The sequence below is a fragment of the Achroia grisella genome, unplaced genomic scaffold (genome assembly GCF_030625045.1).
Source record: "Achroia grisella isolate CSIRO2021 unplaced genomic scaffold, CSIRO_AGI_Agris_v1 utg509, whole genome shotgun sequence".
Classification (NCBI taxonomy): Eukaryota; Metazoa; Arthropoda; class Insecta; order Lepidoptera; family Pyralidae; genus Achroia; species Achroia grisella.
The window spans coordinates 1512599-1539521 of record NW_026712902.1 but is presented as its reverse complement, the minus strand read 5'-3'; the positions used below and the strand labels follow the sequence as shown (position 1 = coordinate 1539521).

General features: G+C 34.4%; 1 protein-coding gene across 1 annotated transcript in view; it reads right to left on the bottom strand.

Moving 5' to 3' along the window:
- LOC131846244 (protein winged eye) overlaps positions 1-26923 on the bottom strand; it is a 142081-nt gene that overhangs the window by 42664 nt on the left and 72494 nt on the right. Inside the window, exons 2-4 of the mRNA XM_059195500.1 lie at positions 7997-8082; positions 6962-7030; positions 309-435 (exon numbers count right to left, since the gene is read on the bottom strand). Of these exons, the coding sequence (XP_059051483.1) occupies positions 309-435; positions 6962-7030; positions 7997-8054 (254 nt within the window). The 5' untranslated portion in view covers positions 8055-8082. The remainder of the gene's footprint in view (positions 1-308; positions 436-6961; positions 7031-7996; positions 8083-26923) is intronic.

Here is a 26923-nt window from a genome sequence, read left to right as displayed (position 1 = left end):
TTTGCACACCGATACTGAGCATAACTTAACTTAAAATAAGCATAACTTACTTGTCAGTGAGGAGTACTCGCTGGAGGCAGTTGAGCAACTCAACCTACAGCGGTGAGTATTGCGAGTTCGGTGGTAGAGTTTGCACACCGAAACTAAGCATAACTTAACTTAAAATAAGCATAACTTACTTGTCAGTGAGGAGTACTCGCTGGGAGCAGTTGAGCAACTCAACCTGCAGCGGTGAGTACGGAGAGTTCGGTGGTGGAGTTTGCACACCGAAACTGAGCATAACTTAACTTAAAATAAGCATAACTTACTTGTCAGTGAGGAGTACTCGCTGGGAGCAGTTGAGCAACTCAACCTGCAGCGGTGAGTACGGAGAGTTCGGTGGTGGAGTTTGCACACCGAAACTCGATAGTGACGTCGACAGCAAACTCTCAGTCACTGTACAAAAATAATACTTATTATAATCGCTGATTAAGATCTCTCATCGATCCTATAATAATAAATAACCCAGGAGAATTAACACAGTGCCATCTATTCCCACGGTAAGCAGAGCTTGTGTTATGGGAACTAGACAACTGGTATGAATAAATAGATATTTTTTTATAAATACATATATAATATACATAGAATATATCCAGACCGATACAAACAATTATCACTCATGAGTATAAATGTTGATACCTTGCGAGGAATCGAACCCGCGACCATCGGAAGTAAAGCGGTGTATTTACCGATAGACCACATTGGCCGTCATAAAAACATAATTTATGGAAACAGTACAGTTTTTATTACAGTATAAAATAATTATATATATATGCTTTAACCTATCTATATGCCACTAACTCGCAAAGGCCTCCAACATTTTCCGTCTCTCTCTATCCCTAGCTACCCTTGTTCATGTGCCACCTGCTGCGGCTTTTATGTCATCAAACCCATTACAAAAAAAAAATACAATAAGATACCAAACGATATACTGGAATTACCTTTAAGTAAAACAATATCTGTTAAATCATATTTATTGAGCAAAGTCATAAATGATTTTTTATTTGATTTGATTTACATTAACAACCTGTCTGTATGCCACTAATGACAAAGGTACCTACCTACATGTTCCATCTCTCTCTAACCCTAACCTAGTCCATGTGCCACCTACTACGGCTTCTATGTCACCAACCCATCTCTTAAATGGTGTCCCTCATTATCTGTTGTTGTAAGTAGAATAGAAAGAATAGAAATAATCTTTACCCAAATAAACTTAATATAAGCACTTTTCTATAGTCACATTTTTATTCTACCGCTCATTCGGATGAAAAACTTCATACCAAGAAGAATGAAGTGTTGCTCTTTTAAATAAGTATTGTTTTAATTAGATTTGCATTAACAAGGTTTAAGCATGCGACAATCAACATAGAAACCGCTACGCACTTAATCTCTGTTCAATCAGATAACATTGTCAGCGCTATGAATTTTAAGTTAGATATTTTCTACAAAAACATTATTATCACTTATAAACTTTTCAATTTTATTAGTCGCCTGTGACTCTTCAAGTGTACTTAAAACCATATAGATATTGTAAAGAAACTATTGTACACTATTCTTAGAAAATACGACTACAGTTCGCCATATAGAACTTGATAAAAAATACATCCACAATGAAGTTACTGTGGAAACTGTTTGTGATGATATAATCGTATTTATTTGTCCTAAACTTTTGATGATCCTCTTTATAATAACCACTACTGTTTTTTTATCTATATACAAATAGAAACTAACGGTTCGCGTTATAAAATCCAGTGTCTCATCTACAAAATCCTACAGACTACTACATCAGAAAACTAAAGCTTAATGTCTTTAGTAGCAGAAGTTTCACCATATAGTTAGCACTGAATGTGCCAAATAGCAGAGGAAACGCCACTACACGTCCTATGTGGTTGTAGTAAATTCATACATAAACGAAATATCTCCTTTGGAAAGTGTACTCTATCCTGAGGAGATAAAAACCATCGTTCCTAAGAATATCAATTCAGACGATAACGTGCCTAGCCTAGTGCCTAATTTTATAAAAGCAATCACAATAGATCTATGAAGGTCGCAGTGCGGTCTCTTTAGCACCGAGTAATAGTCCAAGCCTCTAAATAAATAACTAAATATTTTTTAATTTGATTAACAATCCAATACATTAAACAGCAAGCAATAACAACAGCAAAGCTAAATTTACACGATGTTAGTTACGATTCTCAAAATCCTCTCAAATAAAGGGAAAGCACATGACATTAATTTATGGCAACTCATTATTACCAATAATATATCAGAAGTCTTGCAAATCTCACGATATTCCCGGCGCTGTGAACAGACACCCATACAAGAGTAGCGCGTGAGTGGACGAGTCTATTTCCGTCGTGGCCTAAGGGACGTGGGACCTTAATTATACTGTCACTCCGCAGTTGGCGACTCACGCGCACATGTGGCTCGTAATATGTTACTCTATAGCATGTTTATTGTATAACCTTGCTAGCAGCCCGCGGCTTCGTTTGTGGCTTATTTTAATTGTGAAGACCAATAGGACTAGGACTTGGCAGTAAGTGGTGATCATATACCTATAGACAACAATATACATTGAACTGATCAAGTGCATTATCAACTGTTGACGTTGTGATAAATGCAACACTTAACATTTCACTGGATATATTTGAAAACAAAGTGGTAGGACATAGAGTTCATTGCTTCTTGGAATAATTTGCTTTGTTATCTACCTCACAGTCCAGATTAAATTTCAATTCACTTTGTGCCGGTGTCGGTAGTAAATCACTAACCCACAAGGCTCTGTAGGTTGTTTAGAGTTGACCTTAGAACTAAGTTGTATCATAATATGTCGCTAACTTCATAAAGATTTATTTATAGAGATTGTTAGTAATATTATCTCTATAGCCAGATCTGAATTTTATCAAGTCAACCTTTCCGTGATTGTCTTAAAAACATTGTTATTAATGATGTATTCATCATGTTAGGTTACCTGGCCGACCTCATTCTAATTCTATCATCTATCAATCACCTGTGTCTACCATCAGATGAGGCGTGAGAACCATCCCATTATAATTATTAAAAAAAAAAAGCTACATTAAAGATACTACTTGTGATATGAGCGCTAATGTTGCGATAAAAGACAAGGAATTGTCATTACGCAGCTATACTCAACTCTGGCACATGTGGCGTCCGATGACGGCAATGTATGGTGATGATTATCACAATAAAAAGAAGCTAATATTAAAGGCCCTACAGATGACAATTTTCAATGTGGCAACAGTAACAGATGTGCTAACAGTAGGGTATCTATACAAAACCAAAACGCAGTGGACAATTCAAGAAACTAAAATTATTTTCGTAATGTAAGTAAATTTCATGCATCAGCACGCTGGCCATTTAATTTACATAAATCAAAATTTTGGGGAAGTATTTATTCTGAGGAATTAGTTATGTATAAGAGATTTCAGTACAAGCGCTATTCACAGCCTCGGAGTAGACTCAAATATCATTGCCTACCTATAAATTGGATGCTGCAGCATCAAATTCACTTGCGTCAAATAACAAATTGAATTTTGAAACCATTCACCTTAAAGAGGCGATTTTAATTTTTATATACATATTTGAACGAATCCTGATCCTTTGACACTAGGAGTTCATAGGAGAGTGTAGGTTTTCATAATATCACCAATAAAGTTTTACGTTAACAGTGAGTATTTGGTGAAAATAATTAAATCCTGTAATCTTATCGCGATGGGAAAATTGCCCGACCCGACAACCTAGGACAGATTCTCCTGGAGACGCAAAATTAGCCGAACCCACAGGGGGACAGTGCTAAGAAAAAGAAAAGAGACTCCTGTATAGGTCACAGTTACCTAGATACTTCAATGTAATACTTGTAATTATGACCAGTAAGACAAACTAAATATTGTCTACTCAGCACTATGTTTAAACTGTGTCACCCCATCTTACATTTTATTATTTTACTACGATATGTTTATAATTTTGTCAGTTCACTATCATCTGTAGTATCATCGTCTCAATCGATAACATCGTATTATTATCCTGCAACAGCGTGCAATACTGCATCTGTATCCTGTAGCGAGTTGCTAGTACTATCTAATTGTTTAAATACACTGCCACTTACATGTGGCTAAGTTCTCGCTACGTGATCAATATTCATAAGTCATGTCAAGTGTCATAACGAATACCTCGGAAGACTCCAACAAAACAGTATAGTGGATGCGGAGCCCGGCTCTCAGTTAGTGATGTGACATGTTGTGTTAAAAATTGATTATTATAACCTTAACAATCGATTAATTAATCAGGAAATTGATTTTACCGCTATCGAATATTTTTCGGTAACCTTATTTTTGGAGCCGTATTATGACTGAATTTGTTTTTTCTTTTCGACAATTTGCATGAAAAAATAGAATAAAAATAATCATCTATGTATTTTATCGGATTATGTGTTATTTAACAGAAATCCATTTCACTTCACCAACTAATGGATTCATATGATTTTGTTCATTTCCGCTACAATTAGTGTATGTCAGAACACAAATATTCAGTGCGGAAACTTGATAGTGCGTCTCTATTCTATATTACTATCTATCAAATTCGAATGTTATAGAGTATGGGTGTAAATTTATCGAATTTTTGGTAAATTAAACAAAATACGTTTCACAACACTATCAGTACTCGGTATGTTTGAGCCTGTCGCCGTGATGCACGGAACCGGTAGACCCTTGGGCTGATTTAAATAAACAGGCTGATATGGAACGTTCAAATGAACATAACTTATTAAGAATTGTAACTAGCTTCATACGTCCTCATATATAGCGATACTGTCAGACATTTTGTAATGTAATTATTATATTCAAATCAAATCAAATCAAAATATCTTTATTAATGTATCTATTACAGATTCTTATGATATGTCAAATCTAACGTCAGTTCGGAGTGCTTTCGGGCTGAGAAGAAGTGACAAGAAATTCAGCTCGTATTCTTTTCAAAGAATGTTTACAATAATACAGATTCATTTTTAAATTCAAATTTGGAAGAATAGAATGACCACCAGTATATGCTATTGCAATTGTGTCAAAAGCAAATAGTCTGATCCCTTCGAGTGTTACCAGAAATATTACAAATGTCACATCCCACTGGGATTCGGGTAAAAATCCTATGTATCAATCTTAGATATGATCTGTGTATTTGCTAAATATCATTCGAGACTGTCTAGTAGTTTTACGTCAAATACTACGGAACATATTGCTTGTATATACCCTTTTTTAGGTAATAGGAAAGGCATAAAAGGTATGACGGTCCACCATTGGTAAGTGGTAAACATGACCTATATACATAAAGATCCACAGACTCATGATATGCTATTCTGTCCCTATACTGTAATTTTTCGGTCATATCCCGTCCTCATATCCAGCTACAAAGACTGTTTTGTAGCTGACTAAAATGGGGAACATATCGGAATGTAACTATTGTAGGAATCTCTAAATTTTATGAAAATACAATACTGTACATGCTACTTAATAATAATATTAATAAAAATATTATTAAAATCAGATATCTTTTAGTTTCTACATTAAAACTCAAATCATGCTTCTTTATAATATTTGATATATTATAATACTCCAAGACGAATCACACTATCAATTAGAGCCATATAGCCCCAAGCTAAGCAGAGCTTGGATACTAAACAACTGATAGAATATTTAAATACATTCATAAAAACTTGAATAAAAATGTTTGTACCGTGCGAGGAATCGAACCCGCGGCCATTGGCAAAACAGTGTTCGAAACCGATATCGTTTATACTCGTATCAGTAGGACATTAATTTATAATTCAGATTTCTGAATGAATGTATATTAATGTTATGAATTCTGAACGAAAATGAATTATGAATTCTGAAAATTTCAGAATAATAATATTACAAATAACCTGTTATTCAAATATTATCATTCAGAATTTTTCAGAATTCATAATTTATATTATCATTCAGAATTTATTATTCATTCAGTTATTGCCGATATATGTATATCATTTGATCCTACCGTGTGTCCTACTGGTAACAGACCTGCTTAGGAAATGAAAGAAAGAAAGAAATTCATACATGAGTAGATTCAATCAGAACAAGAAATCAGACAAGTTAATAAAAAAATAACTTTACATAGACATAGTTTTAGCTCAAACTGTATATAGCTAAATTTGTGTTAGAATTAACCGACTTAAAATACAGGCTATCAAATCAGTTCTATTTTTTTTTATGTTTGTTTTTTTTTCAATATCATATATTATATATAATTTCGATTGGTCTCATACATACTAAATTGATCAATATTATTTCAATAGTTTGGTTTAAAATCGAATTTTTGATTGCAACTAACACAAAGTTAGCCATTTAAATAGAAAAATGAAATTAAATACAATTTTGAGACTAATAAAGTAATAAAGATTATATTAAAATTACATATTATATATTGCTTATCAACAAAATTTACAATTCTACATGTAAATTAAAACAGTCCTTAAAAACAAAAATTCTACATCATCATCATCTGCTTCTTCCTTATCCCATTTTTGCAGATCGCATTTTCGATGTTCGCATCATCTCGTTATTTACTCCCTTTCATACTACATCATCTTTCACACAGTCCTTTCCTCTTCGGCCTATCTCGGCCCTTACAAAATTAAATTCTGCATCATCATAAACTGCTTCTTCCTTACCCACTCATTTGTGGTCGGCGTAATATGTTTTTCTCTTCCATTCATCCCTCTTCGCGATGATCTCGTTATTTACTCCCTTTCTTACCATATCATCTTTCACACAGTCCATCCATCTCTTTTTTGGCCTTCCTCTACCATTATAACCATCCACATTCATATGTAACATTATTTCTACATATTATTGTATCTCCACTTTCTCACCTTTGTGTATAGTTGGACGACTGCCTGGCTGTGTCGGAAATAATGAGTACAGCGGAAATCGGGCCACACCTGGGTACAAAACAAACTCAATTATAACAGAAAATAGCAGCGAATTGTAGCTTTTCAGTATTTATAATTGGATTATACGTTGCATCTGATGGTAAGTGATAACTGTCGCAGTTGCTCTAACATTTTTTAAAGAAGATTACAGATTTGACTAATTATAAGTATGAACTTATCTACAAACTAAAGTTCCTGTACACATATGTACAAATGAAAAATAATTCCTGATATGATAAAGAGAGGAGAATGCTGAATTATCGAGATTTTAGATAAATTATACTTATATATATTTATGATTAAAGAGCCGCGCTCATGGCGATGCAGCATTTTTTTCAAGATTTTCCATCGATCTCTTTAGTTGTGGATACAACATGCCTGATTATGGTATTCATGCGTTGTCATTACGGAGGACTAAGATATCATAACTGCGTAACCGTAATTTCACTACCACATCTCAACCTCCAATGAAACATTCTTACTAATATTATTAATGCGAAAGTAACTCAGACGGAGTTACGTTGCGCCAAAGCTACAGAACCCAATTAATTTAAATTTCGTACACATACATTCTAGACCCTAGGCTATTTTTTGAGCTAGAAATACTATGTGAAACGCTGTAAAACACCAAACTAACAGAAATAAATTGCGATAGAATATCACCCACTTTCCTTATTCCTTATTAAATAAACACAGAACATTTTAAAACAAGTTATTTAAATATCCGAAATGTATATTATAGAGCAGACGATCAGAAATTATTATTGTGTAAACACAAAAAGCCATGGTCAACCAAATCAATTTTTTTTAAAAAATCGGAATGTTACATTAAAAATAAGTACCAGGTTTACATACCTCGGTGCAAGTTAGAGGGCGGGCGTTCCAATTACCTACCACCTACATTTTTTTTAACTTATTTTTTTTATTATTAAAAATCGGACTGTTACATTAAAAATAAGTACCAGGTTTACATACCTTGGTGCAGGTCAGAGGGCGGGCGGGAGCGGGCGCCCCCCGCCGCCCCGCCCAGCATCGCCTCTCGTGCAGAACCACCTCACCACCTGCACGCACACAAATGCAAAATTTAATTACGTTGTAATCGCTGCTCGTTGAATCGCTTTGAATTTATGAACTCCCGCTATAGAAAAGGTTGACGCACAAATTCAAAGGACGTCACATCAATAAAAAAAAAGTAGATTTTCTATTTCTAAGTTATAACAGCATGGATAACTAGAATGTAGAATTTCTTTACAAACCCCATTACTCAGATAAGGGGGTGTCTGGAAGTACTGTGGTTAATCCAATATATAAAATTATCGTGTCACAGTGTTAGTTGCCTCTCCTCCAAAACGGATTCACCGATTTAGAAATTTTATATGAATAATTGGTTAGATAAAAATATACACATTTCTAAATGTTCACCCTTCTACCACCAACCCCTATTTACTAATAGCGACATTAATTTATATGGCAAAACAACGTTTGCTGAATCAGCTAGTATTTTTATAAAACTTACCATAGAATTTCATCTAACATTTTTTGTGTGGAATTTCATTATGGATTTTAATAATTGTGACTTTTTAAATCTAAGTATAGTTATACTTCCGATACTTGGCAATCAATAAATATATTATAATCCACAATTTAACAAAAAGTGCTCTTAAAAACATACATAAATAATAATTCCTGATACAAAAGCAGCGGGAAATGCTAAATTATCGAGATTTTAGCTTCAGCGAATTCCTAGCATCTATTTATTGCGACCCGGAATTTCGGGACCGAATATATATTATCTACAGAGATGTATGCACGCATTTTAGAGCCTTTGTCATTTCTCTTTGCCTACTCAGTTAAACATTTAACGTAAAGAGATTATTTTATTACTATATAAGTTTCTTGTTCCGAATGAGTGGTAGAATAAAAATTATGACTATTCAAAAGTGCTGTTAAGTTTATTTGAATAAAGATTATTTCTATTTCTGGCGGCCAGTCGTGGCTACGCGCGGATGCTCATAACTTTATAAGTTTTGTAATTTTGTATATATTAACATTGCCTACATATTCACTCTCAATTCTTGAGTGGTACGGGCATTCTACAGACATTCTAGAGTCTAGAATAATGTACCTTATAAACAGTGAAAGAATTTTGTTACTACAAAAGTATACTAACAAAATCTGCTCACTCCTTTTATAATATTTAGTTGGAAATAGTCGTATATATACATATACTAGTAGACCCGGCCACGCGTTGCTGTGACTAAGGTTTTGCGACTATAAATTGAGATGTAAGCTATCCTATCTTTCAATTTGGATCAAATTGCACACAATTTGCAAAACAAATTTGGTATCGGTTCAGTTCATCGCGGACAAACAACGTGACACGTAATTTTTGTATATAAAGGTGTTAATTCGGTAGCCTTGACACGGAGTATATTGTGTAAGTACTAACTGTGCTTTATATTATATTAACTGTCAGTATTTTCCCGGGAAATAAATTAGTTTAATAATTTTATTTACACGGTCGAAGTATTTACCAAGCGAAATTTGTCTATGATCTTCTAAAATATTCTGACCTATCTAGAACTCCAGTAAGATCTATACTAGAATGTGTATCTAAAGCTGCACTAGCAGGCTCCTAGCAGATTTGGTTGAACAGGGAGAGAAACACGAGCCGTGAAGGTGAGTGTTGAAGTACGGCAAGGACCCTCTTAGACCTACACCCGGTTCACAAGTTCCGGGAACTGCTCGGGGTTTCCCTTTCTGCCATGCCATGGACTCAGCTCCCTTATGGTGAATTCGTGGAATTCTAAGAATAGAATAGAATAGAATACAATAGAAAATCATTTATTCAAATAAACTTACATTGAAGCACTTTTGAATAGTCATTACATTTTTTAATCTACCGCTCGTTCGGAAAGCTGTCTCATCACAAGAAGAACGAGCAAGAAACTTGCGTGTTGCTCTTTTAAATAATTTTATTATTACTTTACATTTTTAAGTTTAAGTGTGTGAATACAAACCATCAATTAGCACTAATTCTATTAAATACTCAAATAGAAAAAATATTGAATATATAACCAACTGGTTAAACAATTTATAAGAGGAAATCAGTCATAGTGATTAGAGCAGACCAGTCCCTACAAGCAGCACCCGTTCACGAGTATGACGGATGAGCCAGCCATCACTGCGCTCGACCATATTTTAGTGAGCCCAATGACCCGGCCCACCACGCCGCCACAAGTCTGAACATTTTAGTGAGCATGACTACTCAAAACACTAGACCACGTCAAAGCTACTTAAAATTGCCATCTGATAGTTATAGTATTCACATTTTACATAAGAATGCATGCGGCAATCAATACAAAAACCGCTACGCTTTCATATTTCTAAGAAGTTCATCTCATATTGATATCTATATGAGATGAACTTATACTAAGAAATTACTTGACAGATTTTAAATAGTGTTTGTGTGTTAATAAGTGAATACCATGGACTGAACTTTCAATTATAAATATAGACATAAATGTACGTGGTATAACTGCCCCGCACGAAACCGGGACGGATCTAGTCTAATTATAAACCTATATTATAAATGATTACTAACTGCTACACTAGCTCAGCTACTTTTTTGAGATAAAATATAAACTACGTCCGCTCTCGTGAAAGTTAAATTTCATTTAGATCCATTCAACCGATTAGTCGCGAAAACTAAAAAATAAACAGTTTTGCATTTATAAAAATAATATTGAATTATACAATTTAAATACAAAAATAAAACACTTAGGATATAACGACGATGGCCCTGCGACCGTTAAAATATTGATTGCAAAAACACCAACGGAAGAGCGAGTTTTTACTCCCTCTAACGTGAACTAGTTTTCTAATAAATAATTCATTGAGCGTTCTGTAACTAGAAATAGCTTTGGTACCCTTGTAATTATTACTAGCTGTGCCCGCTGTTTGATTCGCTTGCAATTTATAGCCTATATGTTATTCTGATGTATAAACTATGTTACTGTAAAGTTTCATCAAAATCCGATCAGTAGTTTTTGTGTGAAAGAGTAACAAACATCCATCCATACTAAGCATTTCATAAATTAATTGAATAATGTTAATAATATCTTCAGATTTTTTATCATGTAACTAGAATTGCAAAGGTAACCATTTTACCTGCGGTCCAGTTCGGCTAGCCATGTACTTCAGTTGAGAAGAACTTGCAAAAAACTCAACGGCTATGTTTTTTATATTTTTTTTAGTCAGAGTCATTTAAGGAATTATTTAACAATATCTTACATGTTACGTGTATAAAAATCATATTATATTGTACTGTCACGGCCGTATAATATTAAAAGTGATTGCTAATGAAATTTTATTACTAATCCTGACCCGAGTAACTTCGTCTGCATCACACTTAATTACTACATTATATTTCGCCGAATTTACATAATAACATTTTTATATTAGCCTATATACTATTCTGATGTATAAGCTACATTACTTAGAGTTTCATCAAAATCCGTTCAGTAGTTTTTGCGTAAAAAAGTAACAAACATCCATCCATCCTTACTCACAAAATTTCGAGGTTATAATAGTAGTAAGAAGTGTAAGATTTTCATTACATTTAATAAAATATTTTAGCTCATTGTAATGGTTCATCTGGTTGATGGTGATTAAAAGATAAATTAAAAAAAATATCTATAGACGGATCCAACAAGTGGTCCTGAGATGCAAGTTGTATAAAAAGTCTTTCATAAAAAAAGAGGGGCGGAGAAGACAACAGGTAGCGGTGGGCGCATCGGACTAGGTTCACAGAAGCGCAGGGGAGGTCTCATATAAATCAGAATAGATAACTCCAAGGAATAGTTTGATTTTATTCTTATACTTTTATACTTCACTGGTTCATTGCCATCGAAATGAATTGGTGATATTTGATAAGTTAAAATGTTACAATTACAAAAGTGAATATTTGTTTAAAAGAAGGAAAGGAAAGTTTCTAGATCATTCTTCTACTATTCAAAAATTTATATTAAGATTGCTTGATTAAAGATTTTTCGAATACCATTACAACATACATAAAAAACACTGTCTAGTTTTCTTCATATTTATAATAATAATACATTGTAATTGTTATCTGTTATCGCTTAAATAAATAGATAATGCCGTAACACTAATAGGTATTCTGTTGTAATGAATACCTAAACGGCGCCAAGCGGGCCGAACCGACGTAACATCTCGGCTGCGAGACGTTACACCGACCTCCTTGTATTTCTGCCGCCTTGGTACTTCGAATCGACGCTCACTTTCAAATCGACGTAACAACGTCGCAAGTTGTCATCGTCTCGCGCAACTCGCACGTAAAGCGACTCGTTTTTTTTTAAATATCGTTTGGTTATATTTTCGTTTACAGTCTAAAGTTTCGTTCAGTAATAAAATTAATAAAAACTATCACTGTTGTAGTATGTATTTATCAAGTGTTTAATTTATTATTTTTATTGTACTTGCTTATAATAATTATTACGTAATTTGGCTAGCAGTCTGTACGCAGCTGCTGAGTAATGAAGAATTTTCATACAAACTTTCATCCCCTAGTTTATTTTACCCCCTTAAGGGTAAATGTGTACATACTTTGATTGTTATATTTATTGGTATTTAAACAATAGCGTAAAAAATAAGTTTCAAGCTCCTAGCATTAAAAATGACAACATACAGAATCCCAAACAAACATTAATTTCCCCTTTCAACCCCTTACAACCCTTTTTTGGCATTAAAATAACCCTGGACAATTAACACTACTACATCTAGTCCCACGGTAAGCAAATCTTGTGTTATGGGTACCAGACAACTGATATAAATACATAGATTTATTTGTAAATACATACATAATATACATAAAAACACCCAGACCGACATAAACAACCATACTCATGAATACAAATATTTCTACCGTGCGAGTAATCGAACCCGCGACCTTCGGAAATAAAGCGGTGTGCTAAACCCCTAGACCACCGAGTTTGTCGAATTAATCACTATCAGTGTACCAAATTTCATTTAACCGATTTCAATGAAATTTGGTACACATGATCTAGACACTGGGAAAGGACATCAAACAGCAACTTTTCAGTAGTTTTGGCGTGAAACCGAGACAGATAGACAGACAGACAGAGTTACTTTCGCATTTATAACATTAGTAAGGATAATAGATGGAAACGTAGTGTGGCCAATGTTTTGGATTCAGTTTCCGACATGCGGCGCGTCGGTATGACATCATGTAATGTTGTTTACGCTCCGGACGGTTACCGGCCATTGTGGTCCGTTGGTTATTATTCTAATTCCATTAATACATTGTAGTTCGTATCCACTTGACTCCTGATATCGTGAGACGAAGCTATTTTTAAATCTGTTTTCATTGGGACCTTGCCTGTTTAGGTGTCTTCATTTACTGGCAGCTGATATACGTCATCAGTATATATGTTTATTCCTTCTTATAGTGTGACTTATTAATATTTATATAATTTTAATGTCTTCCTTTCCCTTTTTTTCTTCTCTTTTCTCGTACACGTATGTATGGCTGATCTAATGACCAAATTATCCTATAACATTTTCTAGGTTTGCTGGAAGAAATCTCTTTTTAGAGATAAGCTCGCCCTTGTACATTACTTTTATTTTATTACTGCTATTTTTTTTTTCCTGTGTGTGTACAATAAAGAATAAACAAAGAATATCAGTAGATGAGTTAGATATAGGAAAATAAAAACTATATGTTAATTTAATAATTAATACACTTTTTGAGTTATCATCAAAAACGGTCCACAACAGACTTATTTCAAATTCAATAATCATTTATTCATTTTAGCCGCTTATAAATGTCAAGATTTTTGTGATTTCTATTATTTTCCCTCTATTTTGTTGCAGAGGGGAGTTACTTGATGAAAATATTACAGTGCACTAACGGTTTACTCTGGCGGGGCACCAGTGAAGGATGATGAGATGAGCACGTGTTCATGTAAGCCCATAGTTTCAAATTAACCAGGAATTTATCACTATGTCTTCCGCTTGAAGATGAACCTGACAATGTTCCAGTTAGCAATGGGATTATTAGTTCTTATAACTAAAAACCGCATCCCTCATGTTGTTAGTAATGAGATTAGTTACCACGATGGTTTCCAGGAAAATGCTACTGCTATGATTTTCCTGGAAACTTGTAACAACTGCCGCAAGGGACTTTTTGAGTTGTAGTCAATGAAACAGACAGACAAACTTGAAGAGAGATTATATATCCATCTTTAACGAGTGCTTCCTATGGACCCTGTTATTAAAATTTTTAACTAGCTATTCCTGCGAAATCGTCCGCATGGCTTTTCTAAAATAAAAGTAGCCTATATTACTCTTTATTACATCAGTTACTTGCCAATAAAAGTCCCGTCAAAATCGGTCCAGCCATTTCAGAGTTTAGCCGGAACAAACAGACAGACAGACAGACAAAATTGCAAAAAATATTATTTTGGTGTATGTACCGTATTTATATTCATATGCATGTAGTAAAAAACGGTTATTTGAATATTACAAACAGACACTCTAATTTTATTTATATGTATTTAAATATCTATGTAATTTAAAAAATTCCGTCGCCTTTTAACAACTGCCGCAAGGAACATTCTGAGTTGTAGTCAATGAAACAGACAGACAGACAGGAAAATGAATATCAATATATTCATTTTCCTGGAAACCATCAAGAATTAGTCTTGGTGAATTTGCCACGATTGTCATGCCACTTTCCATTTGTGCCCTGCTGGCATATGTAGATAAGTAGATAGATAAACCTTTATTGCCAACATTAACTAATTACAAAGAATATACAAAATATGAGAAAGAACGTACAAATTTGGCAACAGAGGCTACCTCAGCTGTTACTGATATAAGCACAATCTCAATGAGGTACGCCTATACAGCGTTGCTTTTCAAAAAAAAGGAGAGAGTCCTTAGCGCAAGAAGGAGCTACATTCTATTATAATCTGTTACAAATTCATATTCAAAAATCATTTATTCATGTAGGACATTTTAGCCGCTTATAAACGTATTTTTTTTATATTATTATGTCCCTACCGTCCAGTTCAGTATTTAGATCCAATTGAGTAAAACTGGCAAGAAACTCAATTGAATTACTTATTTTTTTCTTTTTAAATCCGAGTTTATTTACCATGTATTTATATAGGTGTCTATGTCTGACATTAAATGAAAACTCCGTGCATGAACAACTACTGCCATGCATGCTCGTACAAAAAGTGATGAGATCTTGTTTAAAAGTCATTAAGCCAAAACTAAGTAACAATATTGTATCTTTCGGTCAAATAGAAAAAGATACATTATTTCCTAATAAAGTAAACTGTATTATAGGTTCAAAATTTTTTGATATATCAACAACAATTGCGTGCAAACCCGAAACGGGTGACTAGCTTCGAATATTTTTTGGGGGGAGGGGATTGTTAGTAATGAGGACTAATGATCCCATTGCTAGCAATGTACCATGTCAGGTTGACCTCCACGCGGTTCCCCTTGGAAACCATCGTGTTAAATTCCTGGTGAATTTGTCACGATGGGCTAACTGACCTGACCTCATGCTCATCTTATCATTCTCCACTGGTGCCTCGCCAGCGTAAACCGTTAGCGCAGGCGGGTGCACCATTCCATTATAATCCACAAAAAAAAAAAAAGCTTCGAATATTTTGTTTCTTTCGTTCCACCGGAGCCCTAGTGATAATCTCGTATAACACACAAAACAATACGTTTTCACTCGAAGCGAGCCAATTAAGTTATCATATAATTGGACACAGTCCGCTTTGGCGGAACAAAGTGTACGGGCCGCCGTTTTGCTCTGTTGTTAAACATTGTTCTATGTAATTACTGCGTCACATAAGACAGATTATACCGGTTAATACCGGTTCGTGCCGGATTAACTGTTAACTTGTAACAACTGCCGCAAGGGACTTTTTGAGTTGTAGTCAATGAAACAGACAGACAAACTTGAAGAGAGATTATATATCCATCTTTAACGAGTGCTTCCTATGGACTGTGTTATTAATATTTTTAACTAGCTGTTCCCGCGACTTCGCCCGCGTGGCTGTTTACCTTATTTTTCAAAAATAAAACATTTTTTTTTAAATAAAAGTAGCCTATGTTACTCCTTATTACATCAGTTACTTGCCAATAAAAGTCCCGTCAAAATCGGTCCAGCCATTTCAGAGTTTAGCCGGAACAAACAGACAGACAGACAGACAGACAGACAGACAGACAGACAGACAGAGACAGACAAAATTGCAAAAAATATTATTTTGGTGTATACCGTATTTATATTCCTATGCATCTAGTAAAAACCGGTTATTCCAATATTACAAACAGACACTCCAATTTTATTTATATGTATACATATTTATGTAATTAAGAAAATTCAGTCGCCTTTTGATAAAGCAATAAAATACTACAAAAATCTGAAATTTATATATTACTTTTTACAACTAAACGGTTGAATGGATCTTAATAAAATTTAACGCAGAACGAGTCGCGGTTATCAGCTAGTAATATATAATATAACAAAAACATTTTATTCCACTTTTTTTCTTATTCATCATTGAAATATTTATTTTATCTTGTAAAACTAAAATATTCAAATATAACGCGGCCAAAAAAAAACACAATTTAATTGCAAATCATAATAAAAATCCTAACGTCTAAAAAACTAATAATCGAAAGGCGAGAATGGGAAAAAATAAAAATAACCGTATTGAAAAAAAGGCGCACAAAAGCGCGGCGCTCGACGGACGGACAGACGAAAAAAAGTTATATTGTTCCGTGTCTTATTAAACAGTGAGAGATGTTCGGAATAAATTATGTTAACCCATTTCAAAAGTTTTAAAGGGAAGTTATAAACGGGCGGGATTAGGCCCTTCGTAGAATTCCGACGGCGGTGTTAGGGTTAAAAAAAAATAGAACGCACGAATGTGAACGGTCGGCTGTCGTGTGATTTTTAAGACTGGCAATTATTTTCTACTTGCATATACCCGTGGCTTCGCTCGGATAACTTCATTACTGTCTGCTAGATGGCGCTGAAGTACTTAGCATAATGTTGATACTTTATTTTTACGTTTTTTATAAAAATATTTGTAATTTTTTAATAAAAAAGTATCCTATGTTCATTCCAATAACTCCAAGAACATGTGTAGAAAAATTCATGATGATTGGTTCAGTAGTTTTTGAGTGAAAGCGTAACAAACATACCTGCTTTCACATTTATAATATTAGTACCCCTCCGATCGATCCCCCGTACAATTCAAACGGGGATCGATATTACGACGGACTGAGCCGAGGTTCGAATCCCTAGTGTTGCCCTCAGACTAAAATCGTATCCGTCAGGCAGGAGTTGGCCTTCAGCCGCTCCATAAGTCCTTCCGCGGGTTTGGAGTGCCATCTGCACTCGCCCCTAACGTCTGGTGAAGCTGTAAAGGCCGGCTGCGGCCAACAGCATTAGAGTAGTCCGAAAAAAAAAATAGTAAGGATATGTATATGAGTTATATTAAGTCTAATAATCGTAATTAAAGAATGTGTACAGGATTGTTTAAATTCGAAAGGAGATCGATAACGAGAGAGCAAAAGTTAACACCGCAAATTCTTTCCTGACTAACTGGGCACTGGGCACGATCTTCAGCCCTTCTCATCAAGTTACTATTCGTAACCCTACGTATGTCGTCGCTCCACCTAGCTGCAGGGCGTCTTACACTACGTTTGTCAATGCACGGTCTCCACTCTAGAACTGTGTAAATATGTATAAAAAATCATTATCATTGAATGAATGAAGACAAAGACAAAATAAAATTCCTTATGTAAAAATGTATGAAGAAATAAAATTGTCTATTGGAGACAAAGACAAAACATTAAACAAAATCCCCTACTTGCATACCCAGCGAAACAACGAATTTAAAATTGAATAGGCAATTTCCGTGTCGACTGTACATCAATGTACAGTCGGCGGGGAGCGATGGCGCAGAGAATAGTCAGTTTGGTATTTACGAGGCCGCTACTGGCCTGCCGCACGCAAACCAGCGCTAATAGTGTTGCCAACGCTGTTTGAGCAAGAACATTTTCAAATTACTTCTACTCTTCTTATACCACCAAATTATAGCTTCTTATACCATCAAAAATAGGATATATATTGCTGAAATCTTTAAAACTGGATTAAGTAAGTTAAAATATAAAAGTAGGCGTGCCCTTGGTTTCATCTGTGTGAAATTAATAGCCAGTGTTATTGTGATGTATAAGCTACATATCATTAAAATTCGTTCAGTAGTTTTTACTTGAAAAGTTCTAAATTTTCAGCCTTCATACTATCAACCCCTATTTTATAAATTGTACGGCAAAACAACGTTTCCCTGATCATCTTGTTATAATAATAAAAATCGTCATTTGTCTCAAAGAATTATCTGATATAATTTCTGGCTACCAAATTAAGAGTGATAAACCATGTCAAAATTTCAGTAGACTACAAAAGAGGGGATCAAATACGTCAGTTCTAGTGGTAAAACCGATAAAGTGGCAACACTACCGCGTAGTCACTCATGGAATTGCCAGTCGCTACCGTAGTACAATTTCTAAATGCTTACTTCACATTTTATTCCTAGCGAAGTTCGTTCAACCATGTGCTAAAAGTTTAAAAGCGACGTGAAATGATTTACAGGTTAAGTGCAGACAGGAGCAAGAGATATGTCTAGGTGTAACACTACAATAAAGTGAAAAACCACGCAGAAAATAAATAAATACAGACACAGTTGTAGAGCCAAATGTGTGCGAATATACGTCTAAAAATGTACTTATTTGACCACAGATGCTTATTATAAAACTACTTTTTGTAAGTATTGGTATTGCTCTAACAAGAATTGAAGCATAATTCAAAATCGAAACATTATGCTTCATAATGATTCTAAATAGAAGAGTTAACACTGGAATTTAATCGAAGAATTGTTCTATTCTATGACGAATTTGCGCGTATGGGCAAACCTTCTGCCAAATCTTTACAAACAATGCAGTTTAATAAAAATAAGTTTTGCACAGATACGTGTAAAGTTTTGTTCTAAATTCTTCAAGCCTGATCTTGACAGCCAATATTTGTCATAATTAATGTTGTTTTTTAAAATTCTTATAAACTTAAAATTTTTCCAAATGTTGATCGTCAAATACAGGTTTTTCGCATAGTGTTGTTAATATTAGCTTTAACTATTAATGTATTTTGTCCAAAGCGAAGACAAGATTATAGTATATATGTATTATGCTAATTTATAATCTGAAGAGTTTGACGAACGTGGATTTTTTTAATATACTTACTAGTCAAATATGAAAGACTATGTTTAATATCCCCTTCCTTCCTCAATATAGGCTCTTAAACATCAGGCCACGATCTTTAGGAAGTAAGTAAAAAAGTCACACTAAATACGCAAATGTTAAATAAATTCATGAAAATAGCTGCCATTTCTTTTATATTAAACGAAGGCTGTATCCGGGGCTCACAGCTAGTTGTTTCATGTAGACGAAGGTATAGACTATATAAGATATTGTTTCACAATATTCAACAAAAAAAAGCCAAAAATATCTATTACCGGGGTGGATACCCCGGAAGTGGGAGCCGTCGCCGGCACCAGGCGTCCATGTCGGGCGAGGAGAGGGAGGGCGCTGCTTGGCAACCAGTCGAGACGAGACCAAATATTATTTACTTCAATTTGCTACTCAGCATTGCGTAAGAAATAGAAATAATTGGGCGATAGTTAACCGTTTATTAATCATCAATGCTGTAATTATAGCATCCTGTTATCTCAAAAAATAAGGAACCCCTGTTGAGTGCAACATCCTAACTCTTAGTATATTACAAATGTGAAACACAAACGAAGATAGATAGATAAATGATTACGAAGACGGACATATTAAAAATAATTCTATTAAAAAAAAAGCAGTCTGTCTGCTTTTTGTTTAATAGATAGATATATATACCTACCCTGTTCTTATTTTTATTTCTCTATCCACCTAAAGGTAGTCTGGAAGAGATTGCTTAGCGATAAGACCGCCTTTTGTATCTGTGTATATTTTCCATTTTAATTGTTTTTTTGTTTTTGTTCTGTAATTGGTGCAATAAAGAGTATAAATAAATATAAATAAATAAAATAAAATATTTTTATTTTTAGTCGCAGGAAGTGGTTCTAACGGAACAGCCGCACCAGAATTGTCACCAGGAGACCATGGTTGGAGGTGGAGTATCTATACAAATTCAACATAGTGTTGCATCTCTCCCAGTATCTATTTTCTACTCGGCAGTTGAACATTTGTTTAATATAAATATGGAGGGGTTGTTAAGAATGAGAACAATGGGATTAATGTAAGCACAATATCTGGGCGTCTCCACGTCGTCCCCATGAGACCATAGTGGCTCATTTGTGCCATTTCGAAATGGCGGTATATTTTTTTATAATACTGAACATTCCGGAAATGAAAGCTGTCGCCGGCACCAGGAATACATGTCGGCCAAGGAGAATTGGAATGGAAGACATAATCAATCGAAACGAAACCAAATATTTTTATTCATAATTACGCTTTTGCAATCAATATTTCGTCAGGGCATAGACTATTGTTTACACATTTAGTTATCCTAACATCATTATCGTCCAATCATCTTCCAATGATGCCCAACTAGTGAGTTACCAAAAACGTGTGTATACGTAAAGTTATGTCAGCAAATGAGAAACTACAGGATGCGGGGTATAACATCTAAGTCCTCGCAATGGCAACGCATAATGACCTGATGTTGATGTTGTCCTGTTCACGTATATAGACTGTTACCAGATACGATAAGGTAGGCCATCAGTATAGCTTCCAGTGCAGTAAATAAAAAAAAGGTAAAAATAAATTTATGTCCATTTATTACAGTGCCGTGGACACTCGACACCGACGCGGTACAGTCAGCCACATGGTGCCACAATCGTCGTGGGTGAACTAAATTCTATAAATGACACCATGTCACTAATAAGTAGGCTGAATTTAAAATATGTAGACTCTAAATTTGACTATATTATATGTGACATTTTTTACTAATCTAATGCTATTGGCCGCTTCTGGGATTTACAACTTCAATCAACGATGATAGATGACACTCCAAACTCGCGGAAGGACTTATTAAGCATCTGAAGGCTAACTCTTGCTTGACGGATACGACTTTAGTCTGAGGTCACCACTAGGGGATCGAACCTCGGCCCAGATTTTAAGAACGTTATACTTATGGTATTAGCCCTAGCTTAGATTAGCTTAGCTTAGCTATTACACCTGCGCAACATCGTCTGCATCATTTAAGAGACCCAGTTTTTGGAACATATTCATAGCTCCTATTGGCCTATATAGCTGAATGTTACATTAACCTATAGCCTTCTTCGAAAAATGGACTAACCTACACTAAAAGATCATTTCAATTCCAACCACAAGTTCTAGACACACATACGTACTTTTATGTATATCTCTGGAACTAGTAGTTGGCATGTTGCCAACCGATACAAATATTCAGAATTGAACCCGCGACCGTCGGAAGTAAGGCGGTGTGACAAACGGCTAGACCACTGTGGCCGTCTAATATACCTTTTAAATACTAAAAGAATTTCTTAACTTAGTTCCATTGTTCCGGAGTTAACTTTTCGTACATCAAAATCCACTTTCCCTCTTTATGGCTATAAATTGATATAAGGTTCTACTATGATAAATAATAGATAATTAATAAGCGATAATTTCTGTAGACGTACAGACAGACGGGCCAGTAATCTGTGTAGATGTTCGTCTAATTGCAGCGAAGCAATAACATTAGCTCCCTCGGCACCTGTGGGCGAAAGCGAGGGTTGCTCCCCTGCATTTATTCGTATTCGTACTTTAGGGTCCTCCCTTTTACTAGGACTTCATAACAGCACAGCGGTCACACAAGATATTGGCAGCAAAATTTCAAATATTGCGAAATGCTGACCATGTTAAATATTATGATATCTTGGTTAACAATGCTTCGACTATCCCATTTGGGATGAAAGTCGTGAAGATATATAAAATAATCTCATGACAATTCACACAGCGCCATCTAGTCGTAAGCTAAGTAGAGCTTGTGTTATAAGTACTTATACTACACAACTGATATAAATACATAGATATTTATTTGTGAATACATACATAACATACATAAAACACCCAGTCCGATACAAACGATCATACTCATGAATACAAGTTTGTACCGTGCGAGGAATCGAACCCGCGTCCATCGGAAGTAAGACAGCGTGTTAAGTGGCTAGACCACAGACCACAGGCCTTTATACGTAAAATAAAACCCTGCGTCTGTATGTCGACGGAGAAACAGTATAAAATTATAGCAGGCCTAACTCAAAATCGTTTATTCTCAAGGTCCAACCTTTCGGTTTAAGGACGTTAACAGAGCCGCTAAAACGCTAGACCACTGAGGTTGAATTCATGCATATCAGTAACTAGCTTCTCGCCTCGGCTTCGCCCGGGTGTACATGTATTATATACATAATCCTTCCTCTAGAATCACTCTATCTATTAAAAAAAAAACCGCTTCAAAATCCGTTGCGTAGTTTTAAAGATTTAAGCATACATACTTTGTTTTATACTATGTAATGATACGCTGTCGAACTAAATCTGACTCAATACCGAGGCAGATTAAGTCAGCCACTGAAGCAGAAATCGAATCTGCGAACATCAGAAGTAAAGCAGTGTGCAAACCGCCAGACCACTGAGGCTGAATTCATGGCGTGTCGGTAACACGCTGTCAAACTAAATCAGACTTAATATCGAGGCAGATTAAGTCAGCCACTGAATCAGCAATCGAACCTGCGACCATCAGAAGTAAAGCTTAATTTATGCTGTACCAGTAACACGCTGTCAAACTAAATCAGACTCAATACCGAGGTAGATTAAGTCAGTCACTGAAGCAGCAATCGAATCTGCGAACATCAAAAATAAAGCAATTCATGCTGTACCAGTAACACGCTGTCAAACTAAATCAGACTCAATACCGAGGTAGATTAAGTCAGCCAATGAAGCAGCAATCGAACCTGCAACCATCAGAAGTAAAGTTAATTCATGCTATACCAGTAACACGCTGTCAAACTAAATCAGACTTAATATCGAGTAAGATTAAGTCAGCCACTGAAGCAGCAATCGAACCTGCGACCATCTAAAGTAAAGCTTAATTCATGCTGCATCAGCAATACGCCGTCAAACTAAATCAGACTCAATACCGAGGTAGATTAAGTCAGTCACTGAAGCAGCACCCGCCAATTAAGTAATCACGTGCAATTAACGGCCGCGTGGTGTGAATCAACCAATTGAGAGCAGAGACGTAACAATTGGGACCGCGGCGTGTAATAGATTTTAACTGTCACTTTAAATGTGTCTACCATTGGGACACGACTTGGCACCCGAATAATTCGATCTTGACTAAAGTTGCCAGATGTATGTCAAAAATTTTGTACGATATTCCCAGAAAAATTATGATTCTGGAGAAATCTACCAGTATCCTGACCGTCATTTTTGTTTAGTTGCTGATAATGGCTGGCTCATCCGTCATACTCGTGACCTGCTGCTTTTGGGGACTGATCACGAACACTAATTAGACTTTTGCTTTTGCAATAGCATGTGCTGGTGGTCACTCTATTCTCCTAAATTTGAATTTAAAAATGAATCTGTATTATTGTAAACATGTGCAACATTTATTTTGAAAGAATACGAGCTGAGTTTCTTGTCAGTTCTTCTAATCTCGAAATAACTCCGAACTGACGGAAGATTTGACATATCATAAGGGTCTGTTATAGACCTACGTGAATAAAGATATTTTTTATTTATTACACACAAAAGCTAGTTAATATAGTTAAAACGTCGTAACACCGAGAATTTACCAAAAAATTATTCAATGTTAAAACCCAATTGTTGTATTTGGGTCCTATTTGAAACATCTGTTACTGTAAACATGGTATAGTAAAGATATTCAATATATTTTCGATATGACTGTACCTTCAGCTCCAACACAGTAGGCATTACAATGAGTTATCAACTATAAAACAACCGCCGCTCCCGGGTTATCTCCGTCATTATGAATGACTTCAGATATATCGTCATGAACTACGCAAACAACATCCAACTTATCTGCATCACCTTCTATACTGCATATATTTCGTGTATCATCATAAATATTTTTCATACCAAATTCTTAATTATAGAAATGGTCCTTTGGAAAACTCTTTCGGTCTTATTACAAAAAATCTGTTAAAATTCGGACGAAACGTGGTCTAAATGGTCGTGGTTTAAACCATTCCTAAAGAATACTTAATAACAACATTATTACGAATCCAATCTAACAGAGGACTACTTAGTACTACAGTTAAATCGTTCATTATGTATTCCATACAGAAATCAGTCACTCATGTCTGTCACCGTACAATTACGTTCCATTTTACTAGAAAACTGAAAAGATCAAAAATAATATTAGTTCAAAGAAAAATGTATAAACTAAAAATAAATTTATTTCTATTTATATATGTCTTCATTATAACTATTTCATTAATATATAATTTTTGTTAATGTACTATTAGGCTGAAAATCAGTTTTAAATTATTAGTAGGAGTCCTATACGGAGAAAAGGAACGGCGAGATATTTTTATTGGATCGTTCGAATGATGACTATTTCAAAGTCAAATGAGTGAAAAAATAACAATTAACGTCTTTTATATGTTTTTATTGTCATATTAAATATTTTTAGTTAATATATTTTTAATTTAGTTAAAATATTTTTCATCAACTAACAATATTTTTCAAATGGAGTTTGTATTTTTGCTTTTAGACCAAAACTAGGGGCATCTTAATTATAGAAATGGTCCTTTGGAAAACTCTTTATGTCTTCATGAGCTGACTTTGAAAATGACAGTAAAAAAGATAAATAAATACATATTTACAATAAAAAATTAAGAATTAGTTATGTGAATAACATATAAAAGAATTGAAATTAATTTTGGTAACAACCAATATTAGCTTTGACTCCATGTTCTGCGGTAAGTAGAAATGATCCTTTAGAGAACTCTTTATAATTAATTGCCTTTGAATATGTCAGTAAAAAAAATATATACCAATTTACAATAAAAAATTAATAATTAGTTATGTGTAAATAATATATAAAAGTGATTAAATTTGGGTAAGGACCAGTCTACCTTTGACTCCATATGCTACTACGGTAAGCATTTACCATCAAATAGACATGCTAAAAAATCCTATATAGCTATGATTATATATCTGCATGTATGTTGATCATTACTATGACGAATTGTAAATATGTTAGTTCAAGTTAGTTGCAAATACAAATTACTACAGGACAGTCGTGTGTTTCTTTTGTTCCCGACGATGGGTCGGCTCGGCGGTCAGTAGGTACCCGATACAATTCTCTAACTAAACTCATAACTAATCACAGGTAATCCGGCTCGAAGGACCAATAATATGGTCCTTCGAGCCGGATTACCTGAGATTTATAAAGTTATGAATTTAGATAAGGTTTTACTATTTTACGTGTATAGTCTAAAAATTAAAAATTAACAGTTAGACTATAAAACTACAGCATCAATTGAATTCAAAGATTTCACTAATGATGACGATTGCTTAAAAGATTTTAAATATTGAGTCTGTTTTACTTACTGCAGAATACGAACAAAGAGTAAATTGCGAGGTAGGTATTAGGTTGCGTATTTTCGTTATTTAAAATTTCACAAAGAAACTAGCTGACCCCGCTAATGTTGTTTTTTATATAAATAAAGATAAAAATAAAAGCTATTAAAAAATAGGGGTTGATCCTAGAAGGATAAAAATTTAGAATTGTATGTATCTTTTACAACCACAAAAAATAAAAAGTAAAAATATTGTCCAAAAAACAAATGTTAGGGATGGACAAGCCATCACTTAGGGATATGAAAACTAGATAGTAGCCGATTCTCAGACCTACTGAATATGCATATAAAAAAGTTCATAAAAATCGGTCAAGTTGTTTTGGAGGAGCATGGTAGCTGACATTGTGACACGAGAATTTTATATATTAATTAAGTTTCAAAAGAAAAACACTAGGAAGGCATGACCAACATCAAATATATTTTCGATCGGTCTCTACCGTTTCACTATATCTATATGTACTATAAGTGCAAGGTAATAGGGGACAGGGAAGCGAAAGTTCTGGGTACCCTACAATTCGTGTCTGCTAAATTTATGTACGGACGACATAAAAATTGCAAACACGTTTGCATATAATAATAATATAAAAAAAAAAATTTATGCATATTAAAAAAGGTACGAAAAAACGTTGTAAAAATTACAAATATTCTAATAAAAAGCCACCTTATAGTCTAAAATCTGATTTGTCTATAACTGTATAAAAATCTAACAGACGTAAAAAAAACATTAAATGGTAACTCTTCGATTTTTTTCAAGTTACAAATTACTTCAAACAGGAGAGTTCATATTCTTAATTTCATCGTTTTTTAATTTTAATCCTAAATAGAAATTTTATTTCTTTCTGTATTTCTACACAAATACACAAACACATATAAAATTTATATTTACGACAACAGTAAAAGATCTTTATTCATCAAAAACACAACAGTAATTTTAACAATTATGATTTTTTTTGTACTTAACCATTTTAATTCATTGTTAGTGATGGAATGTGTAGATAAACTATTCACTAAATAGTTAAAAAACTAATTACAAAACAATTAACTATGAACTAAACAAAAGGTGTTACAATGGCCGCTCCTAATATTATGGGTATGGTAATATACTGTGAGGGGGAAT